Raw genomic sequence first — 12,469 nt, 5'->3', positions numbered from 1 at the left:
TATAAAAATAACACTAATTATTACTCCTCTGAACATTTTCACAGGAACCTCCGTGGTACAAGTAACAGCTACTGATGCCGATGACCCTACATATGGAAACAGTGCCAGAGTGGTCTACAGCATTCTTCAAGGACAGCCTTATTTTTCTGTGGAACCAAAGACAGGTAAATGCTCTTACACTTCCCATATCTACAGCTTTTATCAGGGAAAACTGAAAAGAACCTCCAGAGTTCTCTGACACAGGTGCACTCTATTTGACTATCACTATAATCCCATGATGCAGGAAAGTAGGGCTGCCCATGTTCACCTTGTGAATGAATGCATGAATGAAACTTTATTTGCATCAGCTGTCGGCGATAGCAACAAAAACCATTGCGATATACACAGAACAAAATAAAAAGTCAATGATATAAAACACAGTTTAGGGTCCTGAATTAGTCAAATAGTAGACCTTATTCTGATTGCCCCAGCTAGAAACCTTGCAACTTTTGCAGTCATCTGCTCCTCTGGCTCCACGAAAGCCAGTGTGGTGTAGTGGTTAAGAGCGGTGGACTCGTAATCTGGTGAACCGGGTTCACTTCCCCGCTCCTCCAGATGAAGCTGCTGGGTGACCTTGGGCTAGTTACACTTCTCTGAAGTCTCTCAACCTCACTCACCTCACAGAATGTTTGTTGTGGGGGAGGAAGGGAAAGGAGATTGTTAGCTGCTTTGAGACTCCTTAGGGTAGTGATAAAGTGGGATATCAAAATCTAAACTCTTCTTGATCTGCCAGGAGAAATGACACTGTGGCAGTGGCTGGGTGACCCAAAATGGTCAATAAAAGAGGCATGATAATCTCATTCCTCAGGTCTTTGTAAAGAGTGCATGTGAGGACGGCATGTGCCACTGATTCAGGGCTACCATCTCCGCAGGGAGAGACAGAGGGCCTTCTTGGTAGTGGCGCCCACCCTGTAGAACCCTCCCTTCAGATGTGAAGGAAATAAGCAGCTATCCTATCTTTAAAAGACATCTGAAGGCAGCCCTGTTCAGGGAAGTTTTTAACACTTGATTGGGAGCCGCCCAAAGTGGCTGGAGAAACTCAGCCAGATGGGCGGGGTATAAATATTATTATTATTATTATTATTATTATTATTATTATTATTACCTTGTGTTCACCTTGTGTGCTCCCTCTGCCCCACTTTGTCCCCTCCACAAGCCTATTCATGGTCATGGTTGCAGTTCTTGGAGAGAGTTTGCATGTGCTTGGCAGACTGCCTTGCTGCAGATGTGTCCCCAACCCCATGGGAAAGGGCTGTCATAGGGGCAAACAGGGCAAGCATGCAGGGCCCTGCTGTCCAGCATCCTGCAGTTTGAATCATCTGAGCATGGACATCCGAATAAAGCTTAACTGAACTCCAGATTGCAGGCAAAGGCTGTCATCTAGTAAAGCTGTCTGTGGATAAGTAGACACATAAATGGCTGTGAAGGCTAAATGGGACCGAAATGGAAGAGTATTTTTTATTATTTGTTGATTATGGCTATTTGGAAAATACATATCACCCAATTAAACATGGTCTCTGGGTGGTTCACAATTATTATTACTTAAAAAAACACAACCGGTCAGATACAATCAAAACTTTTAAAAAAAAAATCAATAGGAAGGAACTATATCAGCTAAGGATCAGTGTAAAATCAGCATGAAACCATCATGAGGCAACATAAAATCAATAAGAAGGGGGAAAACCCAGCATCTTTGAATATCAGATGCAGGAGTCAAACAGCAGGGAATTATCATCGTGTCCTTACTTCCAAAGTTATCTTCTTGGCCATTGTTGGAAATGGAGTGCTGAACTCAATAGACATTAGGCTGATTTGGTAAAACAATTCTTATCCTCTAATGCAGGCTTTGCCTGTGGATACATTTGGAAACCTGAGAAACTGTGGCAAGCAACCTTGCAGCTGCACACACCACATAATCACTCTCTCCACACACACACACACACACACACACACACACACACACACACACAAAATCCAGTCCCCAGCTGTGACCTTCCCCACACTCAAAGTCAAAACAACTGTGCCACAGTTAAGTTTGAAAAAGATTTGTCTACAACTGGAGGCTTCTTTTAAGCCTGATTGCAGCAGTGGAGCTGGGAGATACAGGGTGCTGCAGTCATTGGGGTGGGTAAGTCCAGTTGAGGTCAATGGGATTTACTCCCAGGTAAATGTGTATAGCGGGACACAGGTGGTGCTGTGGGTTAAGCCACAGAGCCTAGGACTTGCTGATCAGAAGGTCGGCAGTTCAAATCCCCACGACGGGGTGAGCTCCCGTTGCTGAGTCCCTGCTCCTGCCAACCTAGCAGTTCGAAAGCACGTCAAAGTGCAAGTAGATAAATAGGTACCGCTCCGGCGGGAAGGTAAACGGTGTTTCCATGTGCTGCTCTGGTTCGCCAGAAGCGGCTTAGTCATGCTGGCCACACGACCCGGAAGCTGTACACTGGCTCCCTCGGCCAATAAAGCAAGATGAGCGCCACAACCCCAGAGTCAGCCACGACTGGACCTAATGGTCAGGGGTCCCTTTACCTTTACCTAAGTGTGTATAGGATTTCAGGCTTAAAATGCAGTCTACTTTTCTTCTGAAAAGTAAGTCTCCTTGGGTCTACTGGGACTCACTGCCAGGTGTGTGTAAGATTGTAGCCTTTATCTTGAGGAAGAAGCCACTGGTCATTTTAAAACTACCTTGTCTCTTTTGGCATGAGAGCTGTTGCAGAGTGGGAGGGAATCAAAGTTCTCACTGTGATTGTGGCTCTCTTTCCCAATTGACATGCATGGGCCGTATATTTGGATATGTGGAATTTATAGTCTAGATTTTATTAGATGTGTGTTACTGCAAAACAGTATGGGGGTTTTAATGTTCTTACTTATGTTCTTATTTCCACATCCCTGAAATGTGTTTGGTTTTTGTAATAACAAGTATATATTTGAAACATGTAAATACTTGAAATTATTTGTATTCATCTCTACCTTCCCCCCCCCCATTGTGATCTCATCCATTTCCCCAGCTTTATTTATCTGCACTCCAGCAGGTTTCCTGAGACTTTTTTTTTTTTAATCTTCCAAATATTCTAAGAGGATGGGTTTGGGTTTTTTATGTCTTATCTTTGTGAAGAGTTGTTTGCACTTCAGAGTTAGAGTCTGCCTGAGTTCTACAGTTTGCATGGTACAGTTTTCAGAGGAAATTTCCTACATTCAGAATACTGTCCAGTATTATTATTATTATTATTATTATTATTATTATTACCTTTATTGTCAATGTACAACCTGTGTACAATGAAATTAACAATGAAATTAAAATGTGGCAATGTTTATGATTATCTCTTAAGTAAAATATCTCCCTTAGTCATTGTGCCAATTTTGAGCACTCTGGAACCTCTTCCTTACAAATATTCACCTGTGCAAAATGAGTAAGTGTAGGGTTCTCTGATCATACAGACAATCAATCATGTGGAAATAGCCCTCTGTGCATACCACTATATGTACAGGGGCTTGCTGCAAAGATAATGAATGTGCACCCATCAGTGGTGGAACCTGTCACTTCCACGTTGTTCCCTTCCGCTGACCCACATTGATTTTGCACAATGAATGTATGCAAGGGGCTCACAAACAATTGATGGGGGTCAATGCTAAAAGGGTTATGGGCCACATTGCCATACTGGGTCATTGGTTGTATCAAAGAGCAGACAGTATCATAGGCAGGAGCAAGTGGGAATCATGAAATAGAGCATGCCAGAACATTCTAAGGTCAAGACAAAAGATCAGAAGCCAGGGCTTCCAAGCAGAAGCATAAATCGTTTGGTCCAAGGGTCAAGTTTCTGGTGCTTTAAGACTCACTTTCTGCCCCAGAACAGCTTTTCTCCCTTCTCGCCTTACTTTCTACTCAAAGTTTGCTTGCTTATATTAAAAAGATAAATATTTTTATTTAACAAAATTTATATACTGCTTGATTGTACAAAACCTCTAAAATCTACTATTGTTCTTGTTAAGTCTCAGCCATCTCTCTCTCTCTTTCTACTTTCCTTCAATATCTCCTCTGGCTACTTTTCCTCAGCATGCAAGGTGTTGCTGGTGCATGCATTGGTCAAACCACAAGGCTGTGGGATGGCTGGGGGCAAGTGAGGAGACACAGGGCAGGCTGTGACTCTTGGGCCTACCTGACCATGGCCCAAGGCCCACTGGTGACTCCCAGACCACTGTTTGAGAAACACACACAAACGTGTGTGGGGTGTGTGTGTGTGGTATTATTATTTTCCCCAAAGTAAGGCTATTCTGAACATGACATTGCACTTGTCATTCATAGAACAATATAAACCCCTTTCCACACACCAGATGGGCAGGCTACAAGCAGGCAAGCATAAGTCCTCATACATACAGGTGCTTTTGCCACTTTCATTTTGCTTAGAGCAAAGAGTTTCAGGGATTTTATCTGATAAAGTATGGGCAATGTGACAGGAGAGGGGCCTTGGGCCTACTCAGCCAAGCCTTGAAATTGCATTTATTTCTGTAATTTTCAGCCTATTGTTTCTTGCCCTTCCTTCAGCAGTTAATGAGTCTGACTGTTCGCACTCCTTCAGATCTGTTTTGTCAACTTTGCCATAGCCTGTCATACAATTAATTACATTCTTCATGAAGGGAGACATCCCACAGGCTTGTGGGGTCAGCATATGATTTAAAGAAGGACAGATTGACAAAAATAACACAAGGGAACCATTTGTGAAGTTGTCTTTTAGCCTTCCCAGCCTGTTTAGTATGGATGAAATAAAGCTATTATTATTTTACTTTATTTTAAAAAATTGTCCTTTCAGCACAGGGAAGATTAATGAGCTACTCTGAATTCAAAAGAAGAGGAAATAAATAAAACTGGAACTAAAGAGCTTGCAAACATTACAAGGAGATATAGAAGCCCCAATGCACCTCTCAGTTATCCATGTATTTTATGTTTCCCTTCTGCTGACATGTAGCAGTGGTAGAGTAAAAGCCCATCTCTCTGGAAATCAGAGACACCAGCTGGACTGTGTAACAAGCATGAAATAGTCATAAAGCCTTCCTGGTTTGAGGAGGAATATTTATTTATCTGATGCTTATCTGCACAGCAGAATGATGACAAGCTAGCTTTTCTCTCTCCTCCCTTTACATTTCAAGCCATAATTACACATGGCACAGAGATGACCAAATGGATAAAACTAAAACTAGTTCAGATAATACAGTGTTTCAATTACTATATCAAAGCTTCCTAATTATAGTGAGTGCTTTAGAAGTGGTTATTGTTGGTTTTTTTTTTTTTTTGTTTGCTTTAAAGATATTAGCTAATTCAAGATAGCTTCATTGAAATGCATAGTGTGATACAAGATTATTCATAACAGCAATAATCTGTGGGGCCATTTACCATTTCGAGCCATTAGGAAACTCATTGTGGCAGCCTGGAAGTTTAGAAACTGCTCTGTTTAGATTGATGGGCCTCAGCGGCACTGGGGCTTGGGCTAGCTCTGTTCAGGCTCAGGATTCCTAAGAGAAAAGTTCAAATGCTGTTTCACTGGCAAGTCTTTCTCAGACTGAGCCTTAAATGGGAGCTGTGGTCCTATCTCAGTAGCTAGGCCTCCCTCCCTTCTTTTAGAAGTCCTTGACTACAGTGGATCAGAGGAGGCTGTTGTTCCGCTAGGGCTTCTGAACTGGAGTCCATGTAGGCAGACAAGAGCAGCAGAGAGGTACTGACACAATGGGCTGACTCTGAGGTCGTTTTGTCTCCAAATTCTTACCCTCATCCCCTGAAAAGGGGAAATGCAACTCAAGGGTCATGACATCCACCAAGTGATGAATGGCATATCTTTTCTTGTTCTCCTCTTTGTGGTAGAGAATATATAGAATGACAGGGCGGATGTCCACAGTAAGCCTTTTCTTGGATCTTGAGTGCTCTCATTTTGCAAATGAATCTCCACAACCCTCGAGACATCTATGCACAGACCACATCAATCCTGCATCTGTCTAGATGACATATATGGAAGATGACAGGTCATTACAAGGCGAAGTATGAGAACCCAGTGACCACCTTGAAAAAGATGGAATTGCTTCTGCATGGCATCTATGTCTTTCCATAAGCAAGTTGTGTGTATTAACATTATATGGTCTGTCTCTGGGCTACTGTTCCCCAGCTGGATGCCCTCCAGATATTTTGGGCTTTAATTCCTATCATCCCTGATCATTGGCCATGCTGACTGGGACAGATGGGAGTTGCAATGCAAAACCTCTGGAGGAGTTGGGTTTGAAAATGCTGCTCTAGGTGCTTGCCCAAGATTCCTGACAGAGGCTTCCAGCAGCATGGAGGCAAAACAGTCTTTTGAAGCTTAGAACTAATGGCAAGTGGGTGGAAAGTAGCCTACCCCCCAAAAAAAATTTTTAAAAAATGAAGTCCTTGCTAAATGCTCATAAGCAAGAGAGGTGCAGCAGACATTTTAACATGAACTATGGATCATGTTAGTCTTGGAAATGAACCAGCATGTTTAAACTTTATAGCACTTATAGATTTCCCCCCTTATTATTGTTAGCTTGTAATATATTGGGAACATGTCTCTTGATTGCATATGCTTTGAAGTATAGTGCTTTTCCATTTCAGTGTTCGGGTTATGAATGGATACAGCCATTCTTTATACAGTACATTGACTATATGTATGGCTGTAAGCTAAATTCATTAAAACAGGAGTGATGGGGTATATAAGGTAGTTCTGACTTGCTCTATAGTAAATGCTGAAGCACAGGAGTTCCATGTTTTTTAAGGGTGCTCTATTTCAGCTACATGAGTCTAACTACAATGTATATTTTCACATTCTGTGTAGCACAGGTCTGGACTGAAAACGGGGTTGTGGACCAAGCTACAGTGGGTGTCTTCAGGGGCACAACTACTGTATTTTTTTTTTCTTTGTTATTATTGTTTAAAGAGAAAGGGAAAGAAAGATGGTTAAGCATGGAGAAAGAGACAAAGGGAAGAAAGGGAGAGACAACCAGGGGCAAAAATACACACACACTTCTATATCTAGAGCATGCCATGCAGCAGGTTGAAGTTAAAAGTTAGTCCTAGGTCTGGAAACATTGAAAACTACATTATTAACATGAGGGCACAGTTAGAGAAGGCTAAGTTCACATTATATCCCACTAGTGAATGTTCAAAGCTAGTCAACATGCCTAGTAATAAGGCCTGTCTATTGGATTGTTCTGGTTGACATGTTGGATCAGTTCAAATCCCTTACATTAGTGCAAGGGTGTCTAATCTGTGATCCTCCAAATGTTGCTGAACTTCAGCTCGCACCATCATTGACCATGCTAGCTTGGACTGATAGGAGTTCTAGTTTAGCAACATCTGAAGGGCCACAGGCTAGCCACCCCTGCTTCACTGTACTCTGTTTATCTTTTGATTGGTGTATATTTTCCCCACTATGCTTCTGAGTTGGAAATGTAGCTCTGCCACTGTTTCATTTATATGCGTTTTGCCATATTCCAGGTATTATCAAAACCGCGCTTCCCAATATGGACAGAGAAGCAAAAGACCAGTATCTACTTGTCATTCAAGCGAAGGATATGGTTGGTCAAAATGGAGGGCTCTCTGGGACCACCTCTGTCACAGTCACCCTTACAGATGTCAATGATAACCCTCCCCGCTTTCCTCGCAGTAAGTTTCTGTGGATGATAAATGAGGAAGACTATATTTCTTACAAAACTAAATCTACGTTAGTTTCAAGTCCAGTAGTGAGCCTTTCAGGTTCCCAGCTGTTCAAGTGTGTTGGCTGCACTACATAGTATGCCTGACCATTGCACCCTACACATATTCTGAGGGGTTATGCAAATGTCCATTCTCCATTTTTGGGATCCCTTTGGGGTTTTTTCATGCATCGACATGTGTTGCCAGTACTTGAGGATGTTTGATTTCTTTCTGACTTTATGATTACAGTATTTCTGTGATTAATTATAAGGTGCATCAAATTACCCTGTGAAGGTGGATGCATAGTTGTTCTTGTGTGCATCTCGCATTGCCTGACTATCTCTGTCAATTCTCTCCCCCACCCCCCAAAGACACTGAGAGTTTCATAGAAAAATCAATCTGGGAAGAACTAGAAAACAATCTGCCCTCAATTTACTTGCTTTGACCAAGGTGGCTCATGACTGAACTAAGCAAGGAAAAGAAACGAGCTTATTTCCAGACTTGAGCTAGCCTGTTTATACACAGTCGGCTGCTCTTCTCCACCTTGCTGCGATCTTTCTTGTAAAGTCATTGCAGGAGTGAATTAGACTAATGTGAGGAACATATGCATGCCCAATCTGGTCAGTTTTCAAGTGGGTATGAAAAGAAACAAGCCAATCAAAGCAAGACTGGGAATTAGATTCTTTCCCCCCTTGAATTGTTTGGGTAATAATAAAACACCAGAGATTCAGCTTCTCGAGTTGAGAATGTTAGTGGCTTCAGCCTGCATTTTGTTAAGCTGCAATCTGTATCAATTTCAGCTTGAGCCGCAGGTTTAGAGTTTTCACAGGAGAAGAAGGATGCCTTTGCAAGAATAGCATTTATCTCAATTACATGACATGCAGAGCCAGGAAACTGTCTCCTTAAGACACAATTAAGACTTATCTCTTATTTTACAAATGGATTTATTCTTTTCTTTGGTGACATGAGATATACTCAAGAGAAAATGTCATTGGCTGTAGTCTGCCTTGGTAGGAAAGTTAGGTTAAGTGTTATTTTTCCTTCTTAGATGTTATTTTCATCAGTTTACTTATGCATCACTTGCTTATGTGGATTTATAGTTGTGAGAGCGGAATAATGTTGGAGGAATGGACTCAAATAGCAAAGCTTAAAGAATTTGTTCCTTGCAAACTCCAATAAAAACAGATATTATCTGCACATCCTGAACTAATGTGTAGACCAGAACATAGTTATCCTTTGGATTTCACACTTCTCTGCATTTTTACAATGCAATTTTTGGCTCAAAATGCATTTGCAAATTGATACTTCAAGAGAAAACACATTTAGAAATGAACATTTTGAGAGAAAATACCTTTAAAAATGTATATTTTGCAAGGAAATATGTTCCAGTATATATAAATTCCCATGCAGCTGTTGTGGTTGTTTTTTTAAAAAACATAGGTTAAAGAGGAGCAGGCATATGAATGCATGCATTTGAAAGAGACATGGACTGGAAATAGACAGATCCATCCTAGATTCAAATAAGACTGTGAGCAAAATTTAACTATTTTGGAGTGGATCTAACAAAGCCTGACCTATGAATATTTCCCTCCTCCAACATGACATTAAATACTACAAGCAAGGAAGGTGGCAAAAATAATTTTTAGAATAGATTGTGGATGGAAGCAAGGGTAGCAGCGGTCTACTTGTACAAAGTGGCAGGTCCTCTTTTGAAAACCAGAAAGATGTGCCATCCTATAGAGGGCACAGAGGAGAGAATGCTGGTGTTGTGATATTAAATCACCCAGTCTTCAACAACATGGAGCACTTTAGATGACTATGCTGGCTGGGACTGGTGGAAGCTGCATTTCAGTCATCATCACAATCAGCATCAGCATCTTGAGGGCACCAGATTGGCCAAGGCTGAAAGAACATTTTCCCTCATGGCATTTTAAAGAAATACCAAATGTATTGTGTTTAGAACCCTTCCGCTATAAACTAAGTGAGGTCATTGATTGATTGATTGATTGATTTCATGAACAGATGAAAATCCAGGGACTGTTCTGAACTTTACAGGATCGTATCAATATAATGTCCCAGAATCGCTACCCGTGGCTTCAGTGGTCGCCAGATTAAAGGCTGCAGATGCTGATGTGGGACCGAATGCTGAAATGGAATATAAAATAGTGGATGGTGATGGCTTGGCTGTTTTCAAAATCTTAGTGGACAAAGAGACACAAGAAGGAATCATTACAATACAGAAGGTAACCTCACTTCATTATTTCTGTCATGGTACACAAGTAACACCATCTCACTTTCAGTTTATGCAAGGAAGAGGCTTCAGCCAAAAGACAGATAAATAAATACAAGTGAGACCTGCAACCAAAGGTTGTATTATAGAGTACTGCTGCTTGGGATACCAGCCATTTCATTCCCCTTCACCCCGTTTTCTGTCCCTCACCTCCTCTAACCATCAGCTAGCAGACCATGGCCACTCAGACATAGTTTCTATTGGTCTGTTTTTGAGGTTCCCACCTGGCGGGGAGGCTCAACCTTGGGGTTCTCCCAATCTTGCTGACATCTCACATGTGGGGTGATGCCATTTTGGTTACATAAGCAACGACTCACAGTCTGAACATTGGAAATAGAGAGAAGGATGCCTTGATCATAAAACACACATTAAGAATTGCCAGCTATGTAGGACTCCCCCCGCCCCGCCTTAGTCGGCTAATAGGTAAATATCAGGAGTGATTTCAACTGATGTCAACATACATACATACATTAATTGAAAATGGATAGCGTAACCTTCAGTAGTTATGTCAGGGTTAACAAGAAATGTATCAACAGTGCCAAGAAAGAAATGTTGTAGTTCTGTGGTTGAATGGACAGAATGAAGGACGAATTCTGAAAGTTTGATCATCCTGTGGTTTTGTTCTATACATATGGAATCCTTGCAGTAGACAAATTTTTCCATGAACAATGAATGATTCTGTAAATGAGGGAGTTCCTTCCCCTTCCTTAGTCTGCTCAATGGGAAAGGTAGGAATAGATGGTCCCTTTAGGGAAATCTAGTTGATTCTTAATCTGAGTATGTGCCACAGAAAACAGTTTTGTTTTCATAACTTTTGTTGTTTGAAGACAGTATTGCAGTCTTCTTCCTTCCTTCCTTTCTCTCTCTCTGTGTGTATGCGTGTGCACGTGCGTAAGTGCATTTCAATATTGTTGTAATTTTCTGATTTTAGTCTCTTTGTTCTTATTGCATTGCTTGTTTTATAATCCCCAGTGAAATTGCCTGATGGAACAAGGTTCCTGGGACTCTTGTTCATTTGACAGATGCACAAGCCTGATTAGTGTTAAGATTAACCAGAAGGGGGGAAATGATTCTCCAGCAACAGGGCTTTTGAATGGTAATGGTAAAGGGACCCCTGACCATTAGGTCCAGTCGTGACCGACTCTGGGGTTGCGGTGCTCATCTCGCTTTATTGGCCGAGGGAGCCGGCGTACAGCTTCCGAGTCATGTGGCCAGCATGACTAAGCCGCTTCTGACGAACCAGAGTAGCACATGGAAACGCCGTTTACCTTCCCGCTGGAGCGGTACCTATTTATCTACTTGCACTTTGACGTACTTTCGAACTGCTAGGTGGGCAGGAGCAGGGACCAAGCAATGGGAGCTCACCCCACCGCGGGGATTCGAACTGCCGACCTTCTGATCAGCAAGTCCTAGCCTCTGTGGTTTAACCCACAGCACCACCCACATTGAATGGTAGATTACTGTAAATTATATCATTTGATAGTTGTCATCTAGTTTTGTTTAAAAGGAGAATCTCAGACTGCTTCCTTTGAAGAATAACTGCATATCGAGTCCTCCCTCCCTCCCTCCCTCCCTTCCTTCCTTCTCTTGTTCTTCTTCAACAGAGAGGGCTTGCCTTGTAATTTCCTTCAGATAAGACAAAATGCTCACTTTTTTTTTTTCAAAAAAGTTGAATGGATGAGGCATAGGATCTAATCAGATAACACTAATGCACAGATATTAATGAAGCTGTCAAGCTCCATTCATTGTGCTGAAGGAAGAACCAAAGTATGCTTTGTCATTTTAACCTTCAGCACTGTTCTAGTGATTTGTGAGATGTTTGTTTGCTATTCTAACAATCCCCATATTTCAGTCATGGTCAGGAAGGGGTAAAGTGAATGCCAGCTAAATGATGGTTGTTATAAAATAAACATTAGCGTCAAAGTGAAGCAAAACAAACAAAAAACAAAAACAACCCTTTTGATGGAGCATCTTTAGAAATTAAAGATTCTCTAAAACTTTCTGCATTGTAAGGGCTACTTTGCTTTCCACTATGTCACTGCAAATTTTCATAGTTTCATGCACGAGAAAATCAATAAAATTACTTTTTTTTTATCTGATCCAGTATTTGAGAGCAAGAGTCCTGTCAGACAGATGGAGCCATTTAATTATTGCTACATAGAATCACAGAGTTTGAAGAGATCCTGAGGATCATCTAGTCCAAGCTCCTGCAATGCAGGAATATGTCGTTGTCCCTTACAGGGATCGTACCTGCAACCATGGTATTATCAGCACCATGCTCTAGCCAACTAAGATGACTGTTAGTTCAGGGTGAGCAGGATCTAATTCTGTGCGATGGGCTGAATGTGGTATATGGCAGCCATTACTGATTAACAACTGTGGGAGAGAGGTCCCTAGGCACTTACCAGCAAGCGTTTGCTTGATGGCAGCAGAGAGACTGGGCGGCTGGC

General features: G+C 41.7%; 1 protein-coding gene across 4 annotated transcripts in view; it reads left to right on the top strand.

Moving 5' to 3' along the window:
* CDH7 (cadherin 7) overlaps positions 1 to 12,469 on the top strand; it is a 118,539-nt gene that overhangs the window by 76,556 nt on the left and 29,514 nt on the right. For all 4 annotated transcript variants that reach the window (XM_079982928.1, XM_079982929.1, XM_079982931.1 and 1 more), the window contains exons 4-6: positions 45 to 164; positions 7,532 to 7,699; positions 9,785 to 9,972. In XM_079982928.1, the coding sequence (XP_079839054.1) occupies positions 45 to 164; positions 7,532 to 7,699; positions 9,785 to 9,972 (476 nt within the window). The remainder of the gene's footprint in view (positions 1 to 44; positions 165 to 7,531; positions 7,700 to 9,784; positions 9,973 to 12,469) is intronic.

This window comes from Podarcis cretensis (assembly GCF_951804945.1).
Source record: "Podarcis cretensis genome assembly, chromosome: 7".
Classification (NCBI taxonomy): domain Eukaryota; kingdom Metazoa; phylum Chordata; class Lepidosauria; order Squamata; family Lacertidae; genus Podarcis; species Podarcis cretensis.
This window is presented reverse-complemented; position numbering and strand designations above follow the sequence as displayed.